The sequence below is a fragment of the Protopterus annectens genome, chromosome 4.part0, assembly GCF_019279795.1.
Source record: "Protopterus annectens isolate FY-2018-M chromosome 4.part0, PAN1.0, whole genome shotgun sequence".
Lineage (NCBI taxonomy): Eukaryota > Metazoa > Chordata > Ceratodontiformes > Protopteridae > Protopterus > Protopterus annectens.
The window spans coordinates 1,074,799,889-1,074,821,804 of record NC_056733.1 but is presented as its reverse complement, the minus strand read 5'-3'; the positions used below and the strand labels follow the sequence as shown (position 1 = coordinate 1,074,821,804).

At 38.1% G+C, this 21,916-nt stretch overlaps 1 protein-coding gene across 1 annotated transcript in view; it reads left to right on the top strand.

Annotated features, from left to right (window-relative positions):
- The window catches only part of SH3TC2 (SH3 domain and tetratricopeptide repeats 2), an 819,499-nt gene that overhangs the window by 771,035 nt on the left and 26,548 nt on the right, over positions 1-21,916 (top strand). Inside the window, exons 15-17 of the mRNA XM_044069012.1 lie at positions 5,123-5,248; positions 9,334-9,484; positions 13,552-13,748. Coding sequence (XP_043924947.1) covers positions 5,123-5,248; positions 9,334-9,484; positions 13,552-13,748 — 474 coding nt within the window. The remainder of the gene's footprint in view (positions 1-5,122; positions 5,249-9,333; positions 9,485-13,551; positions 13,749-21,916) is intronic.

The window sequence follows — 21,916 nt, the reverse complement described above, 5'->3', positions numbered from 1 at the left end:
CAAAGAAGAGTTGGGTCTTTGAACACAATTGGTGTGTACCTTGGGATTACCCACTAAAGTAAAGGGGAACTATTCAAAACCCAGAAGGGACAGCATATGAAATGGCTATACTAACTTACTAATAAATGGGCATAAGCTTTATTATAGGAAACAGCTAAAACGGGAACTATCTCTACATAACAATATACAGTGGTAACGTATGGCTTGCAAGTAACTTTTAAAAGGAGTTGGTTGGTGCAGTTGTAATTTTTTTGTGTACCCCATTTTAGTGAATTTACTAACAAGGGAATTATAATTTTTCACATTTCTATAACTCACAATACAAACCAGTCATTTTTTGCAAATCCCTGCATCCCTCTGACAGCTCACACATATCACTGCAACATATAGCAAGTACACAGCTTCATTTATATCTTACGTCATGCAGTCATTATAAAGTAGATTAAAAAATGGGCCATTAAGAGATGGATAGGTACAATTAATCTTTGTAATGCATCCATTGAATGCTTAGCAAAGGTCTGAAAAGCTCAGGACATTAGCATCCCTAGCATCCATGTCACTATAGAAGACCCTGATATGCTTTCCCTCAATGCTTGCATGCTTCCATACACATGCTGCAGAAGGCTACCATCACCAGCTTTGCAAAGTCATGCCAATATCCTTGGCCTGGGGCTGTAGTCATTGCCTATAAGCCTCAGATTGCATATGGTGATCAGTCAACTGGAATCACCACTCCCTCCTGCTAGCATAGGTAAGATAGGGTTATTAACTGATTGTCAATGACTCCTTTCTAGGATCTTCCAATGTCTGAGATTTTAGTCAAGCTCATGTCTTCTGGTGCACATTCAAGGCTTTATTCGTCTTCCCACAAACCTAGGCTAAAATGTAAAATTATTTATCCACTGAAAATGGTCATTATAGTACTGTGTGTAATTTAATTAGGAGGCGATCATGATATAGTGATGTTGGCTGGTATCAGTTATAGTCGTATAGGTCATATTCACCTCCTTAGGAGAAAATTGCTAATTCTGATAAGTCAGAAGAGGTCTCTGTACACCATGTGTGATGACAGACATGGAAGAGGCAATAAGGTTTTAAAATATAGGTTCATAGGTTGGTACTGGGCTATCTGCCCTAAGGCATATATTAGCCCAGCCACATTGTGCGGTATTCACCGCCTCTTTAGTAGTTCCCTAGACCCTTGTATTAGCAGCTAGTACCCTTGGCCCCTATCTAGTAGTGCTGTTTGTGTGATTCCCGATGTGAACTTTCTGTTACCCATCCACTCATCAAGGTTCCTTTTGAAGAGTGATAGTGAGGGGCTCTGTCTTATGTAGATCGGGACCCTGTTCCATAGTAAGGGAAGTCTCTGCAAAGGGAATCTATCCCTCCAGCATATTCTATTCATTGTTGTGTTGAGGTTTATATCCCTAGAGCGTGTAGCTCAAGTAGATTTGGTTTTGCTAAGATGGAGCATGTTTAACAATTCTGGGTTGGACATGGCTCTGTGCGTTAGACAGAGATCACCTCTGAGAAAGCGGTATGCGACAGAGAACAGTCTTAGCTTTTTCAATCGTGCTGCAATAGGGCAACTGTTTGAGGCCAGTAATCCTCTTGGTTAGGTACCTCTGTGGTCTCTCCAGCTGCTGGAGATGTCTAGCCAGGTACATTCCAAGTGGTGCATTGTACTCAATAATGGGTCTGATGAGGGAAGAGTAGAGGGGCACCATTACATCCTTAGATCTTGATGCGAACCCTTTCCTGATCAAATGGGTCACAGAGAAGGATTTTCTAACCACTTTGGCAACATGGTTATCAAAGGAAAGCTGACTATCTACTTGGGTCCCTAGATACCTTATTTCTTCTTCAGATTTCAGGGGATTACCTCCTATGTTGTAGTTTGCGGGTACTCTGTTTTTTCCAAAGGGGATTACTACGCATTTTATTTGCATTTAGCTTGAGACCATGGCTTTGACACCATGCATCAGTCTCATTTAGGCCCTTCTGGAGGATCTCCATGTTGGCCGGAGACTCTATTATAGCAGCCAGTGTGCAGTCGTCTGCAAACTTAGTCAGCCACAGCCCTTCCATGCTTGCCTGTACTTCTGAGAAGTATATGCCAAACAGGAGGGGCCCCAGGACAGAGCCCTGAAGTACACCACTCATTACTGGTCTGAATTCGGACATAGATACTGCTACTCTTACTTTATGGGATCTGTCTGAGAGCCAATTTGTGATACATCTTGTGACGTAAGGGTTTATGCCCAGGCTGGTGAGCTTATCAATAATACCTGAATGGGGAATGGTGTCAAATGCTTTAGCAAGGTCAAGGTAAGCCGTGTGTACCTCCTTTCCCTTATCTATAGCCTGAATAACTGTGTCAAAGAAATCCACCAGGTTCAGGAGGCATGATCTGCCCTTGACGAAGCCGAACTGTGTGGGGTCCAGTGACTGGAGGTTCCCAATCTCTCCATTTATGAGTTCCATAATGATTCGCTCCATAGCCTTACAGATCAGACTGGCAGGTTTATTGGTCGGTAGTTCCCAGGGTCAGTTGTGGCCCCACCCTTGTGTAGCGGGACCACTGTTGCCATGCGCCATTCTATGGGCACATATCCTTTGGAGAGGCTGAGACTGAACAGGGTATTAAGATGCGGGGTTAATTCCTTTTGGAGCTCGCATATGACACAGCCTGGAACACCATCTGGTCCCATGGAGGCAGTGTTTTTAGCTTTAGATAGAGCCTTGTTAACCAACGTATCAGTAATAATTGGACTTACACAATCTCCTGGAATGGTAATAAGCCCTGTAGGTGGTGAGGGGTGGGGGGAGGGATTTGCACTGAACCTGTCAGCCAAGATGTTGGCAATGTCAGAAGGGTCAGTGTATTTTTTTCCATTTTGTACTAGCTCAGAACAGACCTGAGCGTTGCCATTTAGGTTTTTGACGTAGCCATAGAAAGCCTTATGGTTATCCTTGGCAACTTTCTTTTCAAAATTAGCTTTAGTTGACTTGATGAGGGCCCTCAATTTCTTACTAATGCTGATCAGGGATGATTTTTCTACTTGAGATTTGGCCTTTTTTTGTATAAGTCTCCTCCTTTTATTGTAAAGTTGGCTTATGGCCGAGGTCCACCAGACTGGTTTCTTCTTGCTTGAGGAAGGTGTCTTGGTTTTATTTGGGATAGCACGGTCCATGCAATCCTGAAGATGCATATAGAGTGCCTTGGTGTAGGATTCCACATCCTGGATATCATTATCCTTCTGCAAGGGAATAGTGAAGCTTTCCACTTTGGATGCAAGTAGTTTGAAGTTTGCTTTGGAAAGGTTTTTGACTATGGTTTCTTTGACTGGGGGAGGTGGAGGGGTGAGGATGTCCAGGATTATCAGTTTGTGGTCTGATCTGACCAAGGAGGGAGTGATAACGGGTGTGGTACAATGGGCGCCCATATATGTGATGATTAAATCCAATATGTTGTCCCCTCTAGTGGGGGAACATACTACTTGTTCAAGGGCATTTGAATTTATAAATTCTATGAATCGCTGAGCATAGGAGTTGGAACATTGGTAGTTCACCCAGCCTATACCAGGGTAGTTGAAAGCACCCAAGATTATGGTGTTGGGTAGGACCTTTATATTTTCCAATGTCTCAAGGAATGCAGAGTGAGCATATTGGGACATGGTGGGCAATCTATAACCAGCTACGACTTGAAATGTGGTTTTGTCTGCTGATAGTTGCGCATGGATGATCTCTGGGGCATCATGCTGCCCTACTAACCTGGAGATATGGGTATCCTTGATGAATATGGATACACCTCCACCATTTGTACTGCGATCCGGTAACTGAGGCCAGAAGACATGATATGAATTGTAACCTGGCAGTGCTGGGGTGCTCTCTTGAGCCTTGAACCAGGTTTCCATCACTGCACAAACATCGATTTTCTCCATGCTGAGGAGAGCCTCGAGTGTGTGCATTCTGAGGTTGAGACTTTTGGCGTTGAGTAGCATTACCCTTAGTTTTTGGTTACCTGTGCTGGTTACGGTGGTTGCTTTGTCCTTTGAGCCTTGCCTAAAAAAGGCACTATGGGGACGGCAAGAGCCTTGGCCAGTATTCGAAAACCTAGGGGTGACAGGTGCAACCCATCTCTGGCAAAACAGCGAGGCTTGTCTATCATGTCATCCCAGGCAGACAGACACTGGATCCCCTTAGAATGACACCAGAAGCTTAGCCAATTGTTGAAATTGATAATTTTGTCTTTGTATTGTGGTATAATTCTAGGTGAAGGTAGTATGCTACTCAAGGTCAGGGTCATACCAGCTTGGGCTACATGATCAGAGATATGATATGTTGATCATTTTCTTTATGATCTGGGTACAAAAAAAATTACCAGCATGCATTGCTGTAAGCAAAGTATGCCAGACTGTTAACTGCCTTTGATATAGAGAATAGGCTCATTTGGTTCATTCATCTTTGGTTAGAATTCAGAAAATGTTGGACTAGCCTAGATTTAGGGCAGAATAGGTGCCAGGCAGATCTATCTCAAACATATTCTTGCGTTTATTGCATGACCCTGAAGACTATTGACATTAATATATCCTGCTAAGAGATCTGGTAACTGGTAAATATAATGAGCTATTTTCATAAGAGGGCTACAGCAGGTGGTGGGTGTGTAATTCCTTGTATGGGTGATATGGGGGCTGTACCCCCCATGTAAATAACAAGTTGCTTACTTCCCTATTCTGGTGCCAGTGTTTTAAGTGCTTTATTGAGTAAATCAGCCTTGAAATGAGTGGTGAGTCTGATGTTTATGGCTTTTTTAGCTGTAAGGTACTAAGAAAAGTCTTAACTGGAACCAGTGCATCAAAATCAAGTAACCTAACTTCAAAAAATGCAATTCTGCTGCAAGGGATGATGTAAGCCTTACAGTCGTCTTTTAAAACCGCTTCTGTACCTTTCAAAATGTCTATAATCAAGGTATGCAGTACATGAGAGAGTCTTAGCTGTAGAGGATCTATACTTTAGATGTAAAACTGTGTTTCTTCTAAATTATTGCAAAAATCATTATCACAATGCAGTATTTTAAAATTCCTACCACTTAACACTTGTCCCTTTTATATTTTAGGCAGCAACAGAGTCAGCAGAAAAGTCAAATCTTGGCACAGAGTTTGTTGTGAGAATGTATGAAGAGGCTGGAGACGTGTTTTATAATGGGGACAGGAAAAGAGAAAAAGCTGTGCTCTTTTATAAGGTAAGCCATTATCTGGGAAACATATCTATATACCTCTAAACACTGAAAATCATAACAGTAGACTTTAAAAATCAAAGCAGAACTTCAGAAAAGAGGAGCAATTTCTTATTTTTCAGAATACAAAGTCTTCAGGCATTAGACCCATACAGTTATTGATAGAACATCTTTGTAAACGGCTACTTCAGTTATTTAATAATGTATACACCCTTAAACAGATTTAACTTTGTGAAGAAAGTCAGTATATCTAGGAAGAGCACAGAGGAGTGCAGCTAAATCTAAGTGTAAAAAATAGCTCTATGCAGAAGAACCCATAAATTCTTAGTGTATTTAAGCATTACTGTTTGCACAAAGAGCACAGAGTTTTCTCAAAGAATGCGGCTTGTTCCTTTTTATGAGTCAACCTTTATTGTTTATTTTTAACAGATAGCACTCCAGTCAAGTAACTCTTAAGTTCTTAATCACTACTATCTCTCCAGCCTACAGTAATAAGCAACTGGAGCCATGGATCTACACCTTCCAACTGTATGTGTAGCCAGCTTGGTTGAAATGGGCATCCTGAGTCAATGTAGCAGTCATTTCGTGTATTGACAACCATATTCTACTTAAAATAGTCTGTCACAGTCTTTGAAAGATGTAGTTATATAATGTTACTGGTGACAAAGCTCTTACATGAAGCCATTACAGATAACAATCAGATTGTCAGCACCATAGCAAACCGATCTCAGACACATAGACCTACCTATTCTGAGGCTATTAGAAGTAACCTAGCAAAACCACAGAGGCCTCCCAATTGTAACTCAAGAAACAGTTACCCTCTGCAGCTTTCCAAACACACACACATCACAGGCAATGCTGATCATGAAACATATACCCAGGAGTCAAACTGACTCAATCCAAAAGGTAATAAAGCAAACCACCACAATAACAATACGCTTGTTAAAGATGGCTCCATAGTCAGACATACAGATGTACCACTTTACAGGCTGTGCAAAGACAAGGTCATGGTCATTTGCCTGTCATTTGCTAGGATTTACCACATCATACAAGGACTCAACTCCCTTCACCACAAATGCACGTATGACACATTCATTGTATATGTGGGTATAAATGACTTGAGATGTACCTCCCAGGACTGTATGAAGAGAGACATGTTGGAGCTCTTGGAATATTGAAAGGGTGGGAGGTTGGCATAATGGTTAAGGTGTTTACCTTACAAACATAAGGTGCAGGGTTTGATTCTCACATGGGGTAATTGGCTAAGCTGAAAATGGCCCACAAGGGCAGTTAGCTTAGTACTAATCTATGAACCTATATGTGAGTGAGGCAGGTACGAACCTAACCTTGAACAGTATTCTGTCATCACTAGGAACAATGTCACAATATGAACAAAAGATGATTGACTTCAACATTTGACTTGGATTCTGGTATTATTCAAAGGGGTGCTATCTATACTCCTTTCCCAGGCTGATATCAGCCTGGGACAAGAGTATAGATAGTCCAACCTGCTTGGCCAGGGCTGGCCTGTATCTTGCCCAGGCTTCTGTATAGTGGCTAAGACCTTCTCCACCCCCATAGTGCCTTTTAGGCTAAGTCAGTATTCAAAATCTTCCAACATAACAAAACAGAATCAGGATAACATTAAGGCATAGCTGCTTAATACTAAAAGCCTTAACAAAAACTCCACACACTGCAAGCACTGTTCACCCTTGAAAAATAGATATATGCATCATTCTGGAGATCAGGTTCCATCAGTGGAGGGCTTCATTGCCTATCACAAACAAAGCACCACATGATAAGTAAGCACTAAAAGACGGAGGTGTTTCTATAGTCTTAAATAAATGTGTCCCCTACAGATTATTTAAAAAAGATAATGATTTGGAACTCTTCCATGTCCAGCTTACTAAAAACAAAACTCCTTATCATGTCATAGCATAGCTATTTGCAGGACCCCTCGATATCTCCTTGCCCCTATCCCCTGCCAACTAGGGGAGATAAAATCCTGGACCTGGTCCTTACCAATATGAGACAGCTCTTCTCTCTGCATGATGGAACCTCATAACATGTAAAATCATGCAACAAATTATTCACAGTCACCTTAAGACTGAAGCCAGAAGTATCCTCCAATACCTCAGTAATCAGACACTACGAGAAGGCCCATCTACTAAAATGGAGTGATGTTGTGTTTAAATTCAGAAGTCACTTCCACGTCAATGACTACATGCTTATGCAAAATCCTTTACTGCTAAGTTCTGTGCACATGTAAATAGTAGCATATATGCGTCTGTCTCCCTCAGAAATAAATACAGTGCCAGATTTAAAAATAACCCACTCTCCTGTGGTGGAACACTAATATAAATAGAGTCTCTGTATCAAAAGAAAAAATTCATTACTCACAAATTAAATCCAACTCTCAAGAACCAAAAACACTCTTGCTAAAATAAACAAGGCACTCTGAATCCTGGTTAAATCAAGGAAAGCTAGATATGAGGTAAATATAGCCACCCAGGCAAATGATAACCACAAAACTTTCAACTACATTGGAAATTGCAGAACCAGTGCCCATCTCTGTGCAGAGCCAATAGTACAATCTCAGACCCAAAAGACAAAGACAGTCTACTAGCAAACAAATTCACCTCCAGTTTTGCTCCACTCTCCCATCCAATATTCTCCGATCAAATAACCACGTCTATCATCCCCTCCTAAAATCTCCCAAGAATAAATTCTGAAGGTACATTCTATGGCCAAGAACACTACATCTACAGGGCTGGATAACACACCAGGCTGCCTACTGACAAGCCTGAAACATGAACTTTCAGAGGCTGTTCCACATTAGCCTTAGACCAGGTTTTGTGCCGGAGGAATAGAGGACAGTAACAGTCATTCCATTGCACAAAGGTGGAGCTAAAATAGACACAGATAATTACAGACCCAAAGACCTGACCAGCCTCATTTCTAAGGCTATGGAAAGGATAACTATGGAACTAGTAAAGAAGGATATAGGTAACATAAAGACTCTCAACCAACCAAGTTTGGATATGTCAAGTGCAGGTCCTACATTGTAAACCTGACTGACTTTTTCAAAGGGGTCACTGCTACAATGGATAGGGGTGAGTCAGTGCACGCTGCCTAGCTGGAGATTAAAAGAGTTCAACACCATCCCCACATTTAGGTACTCATTGGATAGAACATCAGCTCACAAATAGAACACAGGATGTTTGGATGAGTGGTTCTACCTCCTCCAAATGTTTGGCATTTACTTCTTGGAGATCAAAGTTAATGTAAAAGGTTTGCATGCCTCTTTGTACAGGCTTATGTTCTGTCTGGGCCTTTTTGTTCAGGTACTTAAGCAGGTAGTTTTGGTTACGCTGGAAAAGGAAAGTGAGTTGGATCTCTACATGGAAGTCCACTTGTGGCTGGGCTTGTTTATGTCACTCAATTTTTGACTGTAGTGAACCAAAATAGTTTTGTTTTCATCTTTCTTTACAGAAGATTGTTCATTAAAGTGTGACAAGTTATGTGTAAGCCTGACAGTAGTTGACTCTGACTGAGGTGTGTCACATCTTCATTGCAGTAATCTATATTTCCAGCATCTGATTAACCACATGGTCTGGAAAAGTATAAAAATAACAGAAGTAAAACACTTCTGATAATCTTTTACATTTTAGCGGTCTTCTAAGATACAGAATGCTTTTTTCCCATTAACTACCAAACACATTAAGTCAGATTTAATTAATTTAGATTTTGCCTTGACAGAGCTACATTGTGGGTTGCATTTCCATAAGCTCACTATGTCAGTTTGCAAATGATGTGAGCTGTAGTAACAGAACCACATTTATAGGTGTTCAACTGCTCTTACTTGTGTTTTGGTTTCAAATGCAATATTCAAGATTGTGGTGTGCCTAGAATAACAAAGCTTAACATTCAATTCCAACAGCCATTAGTAATAAAATACACTTTCATATCTTCAATACTGTGCATTAAACATATGAATGTTACTGGGAATGTGCTGCAGTTTTAGGCATTCTTTCATAGTAAAGTATCCCTCACAACTTACAGCTAACAATATTTCTACAATTTCTCCACAGGATGGAGCTTTACCTTTGGTAAGACGAATTGGTGATCGCTATACAGAGCTCAGGATTTTCAACAAACTAACTGACCTTCAGATGAGTCTTAAGAACTTGGAGAAGGCACTGGAGTATGCCACCATGGCTGTAATACTCAGCTCTACTTCTGGTAAGAGCCGTCCACTTCTGATATGGTTTTATTCTGATTACTATCAGTTTCACCACTGCTAATTGCCAGACAGTGTGGGTATTCATTTATTTACTGCTTGTTTACTGGGTTAGACCTCCTGAGCCCTGAGAACAACATATATTGATCACAAAAGAAATACAAAAAATAGTAAACTGTATATTACTGCATAATTGCATAAATATGATTGAGTCAGATTAAGTTTGCTATGAGGTTAATCCAACGATGAAATACATTAACAGCAGTACAAACATTATATGAAGAGGTCAATGTAAACACAGAGATGGTAGTGTCCACTAACAATGTAAACACTACAGATTGTCAGATATGTTAATATATTCATGTACTTTTATCAAAGAAACATTTAATTTCTTTAATACTTATAGTCCCAAAGATCACCACCATGCTTATAATGCATAACCGTTAATTTCTCTAGTATGCATCTCCCAGTTCCTGCAGTGCACTGCATGTTAATGCATAGTGCCTTGAAATATGTGACACACTAAAGAAAGCAAGATGGTGTTTTAAGTATTGAAATAAACTCTAACAGAAGCTCTGCTGCTTCTTGTAATGTTTTCTGAAAATAATTTTTCATAACTACAGCCTTGTAGAATAGCCCATAACCCAGGTGCTGTAACTAATCTCAAATTATATCATACAGGATTTTATGGTTTCATAGTTTCATAGTAGGCCTATGGAAAGAACGCCATCAAGTACCTGTGGGAGGCTAACAGTGACTGAAAGTAGACTTTCTCCGTTCATACCTGGTGAAAATTTGCGATCACCCATCCAGCCATCATGACTGATTTTAAAGGTTGCTAGGAAAGTACCTTGTTTGATAGGTAAGTGCAGATCATTGCATAAACAGGGGTTACTTTGGATTAGGTATTTGTTGATGTTGTGTTATAGGTTTAGGACTCTAGAATGGATGTTTATTTTACCACCGGTTCTATAAAGGTGAATGAGTTCAAAGGGTCACAAGTCACTGGTAGAATAAAAGGTTAAGCAGCTATCACCTCTCAGAGAGTTACACAGCTTTTAGGTCTATCAAGGAAACTATGGGTACTTGGAACTGAAATAATTTTGATGAGAAAATGTTGCAGTCTCTCAAGCTGGTTTTGATGCCATATAGTAAGTGGTGGACATAATAAGTGCTGAATAGTGGGACTATAACTCCTCTGGACATTGAGAAGATTCCATGAAGTATAATTTGTGTAAGGTAAAAGGACTTTGTAACTACCAGAAATATGTGGTGATCAAAAGAGAGTCTGTTTTCAACATACATACTCAGGTTCCTAGTAACTGTGACAAATTTAAGTATAATGGTAGCTATATGGTAAGCATGAGTGATGCTAGATTTACCTAAGGAAACTATGCCTCATTTCTTGGAACTGAAATTAAACCCACACAGTGGGGTCCATTGAACCAATCCAAAGAGTTCTACACCAAGAACAAAGATTTGTACACCAAGCATTAGTTTCATCTAGCCCTTGCAGGAGAATTTGAATTTCAGAATGGGATTTGATAGCTTAAGCATATAAGTAGTTCCTGTGAATAAATCTCTGTGATGATTTGCATTTCATTTCCACTTTGCAGACATTACAATGTAAACATAACAGAATGAGTATTATCTGGAAGTAAGGACAGCCATGGTGGTGCAGCAGTTAGTGTTGTCACCTCACAGCAAGAGGTTCTCTGGTTCGATCCTTGGCTGGGGTGCATTCTGTGTGGAGTCTGCATGTCCTCCCCATGGTCATGTGGGTTTTCTCTGGGTGCTCCGGTTTCCTCTCATTTCACAAAGACATGCTGTAGGTGGATTGGGCACTCTAAATTGGCCCTAGGCATGAGTGCGTGCATGTGTGTGCCTTCCGTGGAAGTTTGGGTGCCGGGCTGGCAACTCGGCACCATAAAAACTCTACTGCCAATCATGAGTGGGCAGGCGATCCGCTGTGGCGACCCCTAATTGGGAAAAGGTAGAAGAAGAAGAATAGCCGTGTATCAAGCACAATATTCTTTTACAGTCAAATTTTACTGAGTGGAGTTCAGCACTCACTGCATCAGATTTTGTTTAAGTTGCATTTAACAGAATTATAGATTTATACACAAGTAAAAATTCACCTAAACAGCCAAAATTTGATCAGAGAGGTCAAATGTTGTGGAAGCAAGAGAAACAGTGGTCCAAAACCATCAGGTTATTATAAAACAACAAACAAAGCTTTTGAGTTAACAAAATCTTCTTCAGTATAGTGTTAAAAACAGACAAGCTGTAATGCATCAATATATATCATATGCCAGCCAATAAAAATAACACAGTTCATGACATGGTATAAAAGCCTACAATCTGAAAATCAAACTTGACCTAATTTGTATAACAAAGCATCAATGTGAAGTTAAGTCGCTAAGAGTGTTTCTGTTTTAATTGTGGTTTTAAACTATTAGTGACATTTAGTCCTGGTGGGTGGTCAGCCCAAAAATAATTTATCCATTTATATTCCTCTATCTCTGTTTTATTAGCAAGGTCACCACCTCTATTCCCTAGTGTGACTCATGATAAAACACGAAATTTAGAGCTAAGCTGCACACAATTCATCATTACATGCTTTGCCAAGACATTAGTTGGCACACATTTTCTAATGTCAAAGAGATTGGAGGAAATTCTCTCTTTCAACTTTTGGTTGATCTTTCCAGAATGCCTCACAGGATATACAGTTCACTAAATAGACTACATCCTGGGTATTACATGTTGCATACTCTGTAAAGTTAATATACCAAATTATAGATCACACAACAGTCAAGAAAGATGAAAAGTCCACTATCACTGAAAATAGGTTTGGTGAACTTCTCTCAGACTTTTCCTCTTTAACAAAATCACTGTTATTGAATTAACATGTTCCCATATTTTTCATTTTAATAAATTATTTTAGAAACTAGTGGCACAGTGGATAGCATTGTCGCCTCACAGCAAGAGGATTCCCCAGTTTGATTCTCGCCTGGATTGCCTTTTGTAAAGAGTGGGCATGTCCTCCCTGTGTTTGCATGAGTTTCCTCTCGGTGCTCCATTTTCCTTCCACATTCCAAAGATATGCAGTAGGTGGAGTGTACACTTTAAATTGCCCATAGGTGTGAGTGTGTGTGCAAGTGTGTGATGTGGAAGAACTACCATGGCAGGGTGATGGTGTAAACATTGCCGCTAAATGATTGTCACTTTTGAAGTGACACCCTGACCCCATATGCGAAAAATGGGAAAAAGAGGTTGTGAATGGATGGATGGAGGGATTTTAGAAACTGTTTTAAGAGGAGTTTTTAGGCGGTATCATTTGTAGTCTTTTAGTGAACTGCATATTCAATATTTTGCATTTTTTACTTTGCTTCAGTGAGGTTAGCTCAGCGAAGTTTGTAAAGGAATTCTTGTTAAATTATGAGAACCATAACTGTCATAATTAGAACAGCGAGACTTATAAGTGCCATACAGTAGATATGCACTAAGTCTGAGTTTGCAGTTCCTTGAGTTAGTCTCCCCACTCTGAGGTACAGTAATCTTAGAGTTAGTATAAATAAGTAGCAGGGGTTCAGGGTCACAGTAACCTCACATCAGGATGGTGCAAGGGGACTAAGTTCCCCTTTACAAACATGCCTTAATGGCATTATTGTGAGCTTCTGATTTTGCTTCATTTCTTAGCACATGAACATTATCTTTTGAAACTCTGGGTCTCACAGATATTTGTCTCAAACATCTGAATGTTTGGATATTTCCCCTAATCCTTTTCAAGCACCTCTTCAGTAAAACTTATAAGCCTTAATAATCAGATGTAAGACATGGTATTTGAAAAACTGACATCTCAGATTAATTTTGTTTCATCCTTTGACCATTTGAATTTTTTTTTTAAGTTTTTAAAATGCCAAGTAAGCCTCTGTGGCATGCCAACCACACTGCAGTTCTTAATATGCATTTCCTGTAAAAATCTAAGTAAATTTAGAAGCATTCTGAATTGTTCAAAGTAGATAAAGATGCATATACCTGGCTTTTAACTGGTCTTACCTTTATATAGGTGATAACTTGATGGGGCTAGTTGCATACCATCGCCTGGCTACTATCTACTATTTACTCCAGCAGCATGAGCTGGCAGAGAATTATTACCTGAAGGCAGTATCCCTTGGCTCCTGTCTCTTTCAATGTGCCTCAGAAGCCACATATTACATCAAGGTATACTGCAGGCTTGGAAACATAACACTGAATGAACTGAAGGTAAGAAAAGGATATTTTGCTTTATATGTTCACTAGTGCTTTGCATTTTCCTGCATTACGCGGGAGATTTTATCATTTTTCTGTGGTAGGCTCATTAATTTTGTTTCTGATGTTCTTTTTGCACTTTGTTAAAAGAAGTTACAAACTGAGGTATGTAGAGAGATGACAGAACAGTGGATTATGCTAAATAAATCAAATGCAAATCCTATTGAATATCATGCTTTAATAGTTGAAGAAAGTAAAAAAAAAACACAAGGTCTGGCAGGCTGTCAGCATTCTAATGAAACTGTGATCAGGCAAAGAGTCATTCCATTGAATAGCAGGCTTTATAATTTGCATTATATCTGTTAATACAAACCATTCATTTGTATACCACTATCTTTCTCATTATTTTGGCTGACTCCAGTCAATGTCATTTTTTTTTCTTTTAAATGTATTTGTTAACCACTTAAGTGATCTGGTCCTTCACAGACCTTTTTGTCCATAACCTAGGTTACAACATGAAGGACTAATACACTACAAATGGGCAATTTAGATTAGTCAATCAGCCAGAAATGTTTTGGCGAAGAAAATTAAGTGCTTGGGAAAACATGCACAGGCATGTGCAGAACTTAAAAAGACCCACAGACATACAGGAGGTGAGGAATGAACCCTGTGTGCTTAAGATCTGTGGTAGAAACTTGATCAGTATATCATCCACTTTGCTATTGCATATACATCAAAATAAATAAATACATACCTTAGTAAAGTCATGTCTAAGGACAAAGAAATCAGCTGCATTATATTTGGATGTACTTTTATAAACTGCCTTATTTCTAAAATGGAACAAAGAAAGGAAAGTGCACATGTATATAAGCAAGGAGAGGAAGATTTAGAAAGTAGCTGCAAATCTTTCCAAAGCAGATGTTGTAGTCAGCTGAGGAGGTGGTATAGAGTGGAATGTAGATATGTAGAATGCAATCACAGGAGCATTGCCACAGTAATCAAAATAGCTACCTGACTGTCGTCTGGAGATCCCTTGGACAATAGCAGACAGCTGTCAGGTTTATATTCCTTCTCATCATGACAACAGAATTATTAAGAAAGGAGAAAAGGGAATGACTAGGCTAGTGTTGCATTAGACGAACTTTGGCTGGATTTATGAATGCCTACACTAAGTGTTCACGATCTGTATTCAAGAACATCCCTGCCACAGTTTTTGTGATGTCTGTTCACTCAGAAAGATTATACTAAGTGCAGACATAATCTACACATTGTGGTGGAATTTATGAATCCTCCTCAGTATTGAAGGTTGCAAGAAAATAAGTATAAAAACTAAAATTAGGAGGAAGAAGGTAGGAGTTCTGCTTGTGTTGTCTCTTCACTCAGAATAGTATACACTTAGTATAGACATTAATGAATCTGGCCTTATGTCATAATTTTATAAATTATGTTACTTGAAATATTAACAACAATTCCTTTAACCACTGTCATAGAAGTGTAAAATTAGATCGAGATCCATTAGTTAAACCAAAACATCATTAACAAGTAAAAAAACTTAAGGACTGTAATGCAGCATTTGATTTACTAATTAGCCCTTATGGCTAAGCAAGCAATCTGCCAATAAAGAGAGTATTAACCGTATGCATGGAGCTCCCTTGTCCAGTGAGTTTTGTTTTGCTGTTTCCCATGATACTAGGGCAGTCATGTAGTCTGTCTTATGTAGGATGAGATCTGAATCAATACATTTTGATAGAAATCAATGGTCAATGAGCAGCAAACAAAAAGACTGATACTATCTGATCATTTATTTTGTGTATTTTCTATCTGGAGATTACCCAGATCATCGAATCAGCTCTGTTAGCAATCTGACAAAAAGCCTACATTGTACAGTTAACATTCTAGGGTCAATCTCTTGACTTCATTTGCCACTCGATTTTTGAAGTGAACATGAATATACAGCCCAACACATTCCTTACTGTATTGCTGTGGTTATCTTCTAGTGACATATACAAGGGATATAATTTGAGAGGGAGCACATATGGTTAGTATTCTGCCTTGACAGCATCAGAAGGGCCGTCATCTTGTTATTATTGTTATTTTTTTTTTGATGAAAGCAGTAGCTCTTTTACTTTTTGGCCACTTGAAACAATTTCATTTATACCAGTTAAAAAGGTCTCAGTAGTGTCTTTATTCTGTTCCTTCAGCTGGTCACAAGCCTGTGAAAGCTTGTAGGATTTCAAAAAGATAACCTTACATTTATTTCTGTGATGGTAATTAAAATATTTTGTCACATGTGGCATATGTGATCAGACTGAATACAGTAATATGGCGTAGAGGAGGAGGACTGGGAAAATATACACTTGTATAAAAGAAAACTAACCGTATTAAAATACTCCTAATTAACAACGTTATGCATCACATATGTTTTCTGCACAGCTGTCATCAATGTATCATTGCAAAAATTGTTCAGTTCTTTCCTTCCCTTAAATCTCAATCTTTCTTCAAAACATTATTTTGTATGTATTTTCCTACAATTTCCAATTTTTTCTCTGTAATTTGCTCCTACCTTTTTTCTAAAGATCCCACTTCAAGTTCTTTTATTTCTGCTACAATATTCAATGCTTCAAATACAGTTGGTTTACACTTTTATTTCTATTTTCTAGTAATTGCTTTTTTGGCAGCCACCAGAATTAAACTTAGCAAGGCCTTACTATGTCTAGACAATTCAGATCTTGTATCCCAGCTAAAAAATAATTTCCTTAGTTACATTAATTTGCTCACTCAATATTTCTGGCAAAGAATTTTGTAGGGAATTTTTTAAATCTGCCAACTTATTACACTTCGAAATCATATGTTTCCAGTAACCACTTTCTTCTCCATCACACCTTCCACACTTGCCATCTATCTGAGGAAAACTTCTTTGGACTCTGTTTGGTGTATAAATATACCTATGCAAACACTTTCAACCAAAAATCCTAAATCTGCTAGACTTCGCTGCATACTTGGGAGCCATATATATATATATTATATATCCTCCCATTGTTTCCTTGCAAATTGCTTATTCCGTTTTTCTCTCCAATCTTTATTAACCTCCTCTGATTAATTCCTATACCTATCGTGCAGTATTTTATATGCCCCATTAAATTATCCCTTTTTTAACAGCAGCTTCTGTTCAGAATTCATCTGAAAACTCTACCAGAGCAGGTCTTGCATTTGGGATTTCTCTATCCACGTCTGTTTGCCTATACTCTAATATCAATCCCTGACAGGGAAGGCAGTCTCTAGCCTGCAGTCCAAATGTCTTGCTGTCCTCTTTCCTTTCTGTTAACTTTCTCTTTCTAGTTATTTGTTGCCAATACCTTGTTTCCTTTGTCAGTTTTCTACAATAAATTCTAGCCATCTCTTGTCTGTTCTCCTTACCCCTAATTGCAGTCATCCCTATTAACAAAATCTCTGTTCTCCATTCTCATCTTGGCTTAGTTCTTAGAATAATTTCAGCTACTTCTTGAATATAATATTCTGTATGGCCGTTGTTACTATCCTTAAGGATCTGCATCCAAAATCCCACTCTCTCTCCTTATTTCTTGAATCCCCCCACCATTTCATCATCATCATCATCATCCCTTTCCACTTTGATTTATACTTTTCTATTTGAGTGCTGTATTCGAACCTTAACTGTGTAGCTCTAAACTATCCCTTCAAATCCAGTAATCCTAAACCACCTTGTTCTATTTAGAATAATCAACTTATCACAATTTGACTCTTGCCCTCTTTTCTTCCCAGATAAATTCCTTCAACTCTTTATTAATTACTGTGACAACTTCTCTGGTTGATAAATTGATAAAAATATGCCTGTCCTGCATATAAAACTTAAGAGGTTAAAAATCTTGTCACTACTCGTATCTTGCTATCCATATCTATAAACATGATTTTGTATTCTCGTTTATTCAGCCTTTTCCTAAGTATCCTTAGCTGACAGAATCATTTTTAATTCATACTCCTGAATTCTTCATTTTATCATGTCCCCATAAATTGGTAGACCGGTCCTTATGTAGGTGCATAATTTACAGCTGTAACCTTTGTTTTATCTTCAGAGAGGAACCCTGCCACTTTAATTTTTACCTCCAATTTCTCCTATATCCTCCTAATTAACCTTATTATTGCATCAGGGAATGCAAACACTTTCATTGCCCTACTCATAAAATCCCAGCTAACTTTGCCTAGCACTTTGTCTATATCAAGATCCAACAGCAGTATTTTACTGGATCATCATTGTTCTATTAATATTGTCACGTGTTTGCCTCCCCTCCCTTCCAAAAAACCACACTGATCCATATCTATCAATTTTGGTCACACCTTTGCCATTCTTTTAGCTGTTATAGACATAAACACTTTATAATCACGGTTTAAAACTGAAATGGGTCCACATGAAGCTGGGTCTAATGGGTCTTTATCATCTTTTGGCATTACAGCCAACACAGCTTAAAGATAAGTTCCCATTAGCTCATTCAAATGACCTCGGTAAATTCTTTAGTCAGTTCCCTACTGTGTGTGAATTATGAAACTCAATGCAAGCATGGCTTAATAACTCTGCAGTGGTGATAATAAAATTCGTAATATTATACGACTAAATGTTACATTGTTAACTTAAACTACAATATATTTATGAAGTGCTATTTTTAACTGTAATGCAGAATAATATTTATTAGTCATGTAGCATCAGACATATTCATTGTGTTCTTATGATGGGCACATGAAAACTGTATCAGCCTCCCCAGCATGATGGCCCCAGACACTGCAGACCACCAAACAGTTATGCATTATTTACAGCTGCATTGCTGTGGTATCCATATACGTGAACACATCCTGAAGTCTTACAAGAGAAGGTATGGGGTGTATAGAAAATATCAAAAAGGTGAAGAGCAAACAGACAAGGAAAATACGCACGTAGCTCATCAGGATTCCTTTAATAAAGGTCATCAAATCAATACCTGCTCTATTTCCCCTGTCACGGTGATGCCTGCAGGTGAGAGAAACTCCTTAGTCAGGTCAGATGCATGCATCCAGTGTCTTAATTTCACAATGATAGGGCTCAGTTGATACTTTCTGAAATAGCTGTGAAAGAGATACATCATTGTGTCATTCTTCTTCATGTATCATTGTCCTTTTTAAAAGGTTTCATTTGTGTTTTTGTGTTTGGTGTCTTGCTTAATTGCAACTGGATCAGGACAAAAGTCAAGTACAAATGCTCCATTTATAAAATAAGCAGGACTGTCATGACTTTCCATTAACATGTTTTCTGGTTTTATAATGGAGATATGCTCATCTTTTCTGTTTTATACAAAATAACCTCAGTATGGTGTTGTCAGTGCAGTACATATTTTTTAACATACTTAAAGGAACTCCAGTGTTTCATCAAAGTCTTTATCATCAGAAATCATCCTAAGTACCCATGGTGCTTGTCCCTTGATCATATTCTGTTGAATGTATCTTGAGTGACAACTATTTACATGAAGACAGGTATAACTGTAAGTAGGTTTCCAGTATGTATCAGTCAGGTTTCCAGTACATATCAGTCCTTAACCTACTTTCTTCCACTAGAACTTACAAGTTAATATCAAATTAATTGATGCTAAAAGTAGACCAGTTGTCTGACAACTCCAAGAACATGGTGTCAATTAAATGCTTAATGTCTTACATTGTAAATAAAGGTTGAAATACTGCCAGTGTCTATATTCCAAAATCACTTTTTCACTATTGAATTAACATTAAGTGGGCAACAGTGGAAGCAATTATTGCTCCCATAGGGACTCACTAATTTGCTGATAAAACTTGCTGTTAAAGCAAAAGATATTATGATTTAATATCAGCTCAAACAATTAAAATACCTTATCTATAGACAGTATGTTTTCAAAGTGCATGTCATTCAACAAATGCTTAACTATGACTAGACCTTCATTTTGTACTACAACTGTGTATTGATCTTTAATACCAAGTGTAGCAAATAAACAGTCATCACACTTAGTTATTTCAAGAAAACCAAGTAAGTATCAGAGAGTCTCCAATATAAGATGACTTTGTTAAGTAGTACGTCTGTCAAAATAGCTATATATGATCACTTTTAGACCTCTTAGCAGTATAGATCTGAAAAGGAGTCTATTAATGGATTTTATGTTTCAGCTATGCAAAATAGCATACAAATCACTAGTTTATTAGCTTGTACAACTGACAAACTCGTAAAAATCTGTGTTACTAACCAAATGTTTAAACAAATTATTGTTAATGTTGTCATAATGTTTGTTAATATCATGCAACACAAACTTTTGGCGGTGCTCATTGTCATTTAACATGCTGTTCAACCATGTAGCGTAACATAATCTGCCACGTCTGGGAGAACAATGCCAGCTTTCCTAATTCTTAAGTCCTTGTTTCTAAATAAATTGAGTAGTGCAGTGCCTTCTTTTTGTGATACATTCTAACACTTATAGACTGCATATAGACTTGGTTCATCTAAACATTGTTTCATTCAATTTTCACATAACTCTTCAAATGATACAGTGGCTTGATTCAACATCAGATTACATTTACTATGTCTGTTTAAATTATCAAATTAAATGATTTATGATAGGTAGCCCAGTAAATAGTTTAAATTACATTGTCTTATTACAAGCTTGATTTCAGATTTTTTCAATATTTGCTATTTGAGAAGTGAAGAAGCTAAACTCTGTAGCTAAGAAATCTTTCTCTTTGCTCAGATTGTGACTTCTCAATATACAAATGTTATCTAGAGAGAACTTTACCTTTTTGCAATTATATTACTTGCTTGTTATTAGTTGCAAGAGTGTTCAATTTGTTGTTTTTCTCACTGATTAACAACTGTCTCTGGCGCTGCAGTGCCTAACAATGACCCTCTTCTGTTGTCCTTGTTTGCATCGAGTGACACAGAATAGTCTCTAATCATTTTGTTGCTGTTCTTCTCTGTTCCAGCTTGCAAGTCTCTCAGAGCATCTCAGTTAAAGAGGAAGGGTCACTTGGATCACTTCCTATTACTTACTCTGAATCATGTGATGCAAAACTCAGCTAATGATAGGTTGAATGCTGTTTGTTTGGTAGTGATCCATTTAGATCCCTGTTAAATTTTACACTTTGTTCTTTAGTTAAGCTGTTCACAAACTAGCTACCCTGACACAAATATCATTGTTTTGGAATGATTAAGTTGAAAGAATTGTGTTTTGTAATGTTTTGTTGAAACTACCAAGCTTTGCTAATAAATCCAATATTAAAACATAATTATGTTTAAGTGAAATTTGCATCAGCTGACTACTTGTGTTGCTCTTTAGTTCAGCTGTTTCATTTTATATTCATACACTACTTTTGTACTGTTAGGAAACCTGTAATCTCTGAAACCTTTGGGTACTCTTTTGGCCTTTAGAATTTCATATAAAAACATTGTTCCATTCAAGAGCATGGCATCATAATTTCATAGGCAGTTACTAGGCATGCATTCTAGGAAGCCAGTAAGAAGCCTAGCCCAAATACCTAATTGCCCCAAAGCATTGTCTGTTTAAGTGGCTTGCTTAATATCATGCAATAAGCAAATAATGGACAGATTCAAGCTTTATACTCTCAGCACAAGAAGCAGCTGTTTAAGAAGTCATAGCTTTATTCCTCCTAGCTAACTGCCAGACATTTCATATTTTTTTTATCAAATTAATTTAAGGCATCTTTGTAATCATTAGTGACAGACTTGCCCAAAGAAATGTCCTTAATTGGGTAGTCATTGCACAATGTGTCCTTATTATCAGGAGCAAGCTGTCCTGGAAAATGGATTTATAATAAACATGCTAAGAGTCTTCATCTGAATCAGATTCCTCTCCCTTCTCAGATGAAGATTCATGTTGTCTCTTCTTAGAGGGGTAGGGAAGTGAAGAAGTAAAAAGCAATGAAGGAAGTTTCAGAGATAAAATGTCCTTGTATAGGCCTTGTGAGAATTCAACCCATTGGTTTTCTTGAGATGTCAAAACAGAAAAAATATGTTTTATTATCGGTGTCTGTTTCTTTTCCTTAGGGTGATGTTAGCCCTCACTACTCAGGTGAAGATTTATGATGTCCATTCCGAGGGATGTGGGAAAGTGAAGGAGCAGAAAGGAAAGAAGGACGTTTCAAAGACAAAATGTCCTTGTACA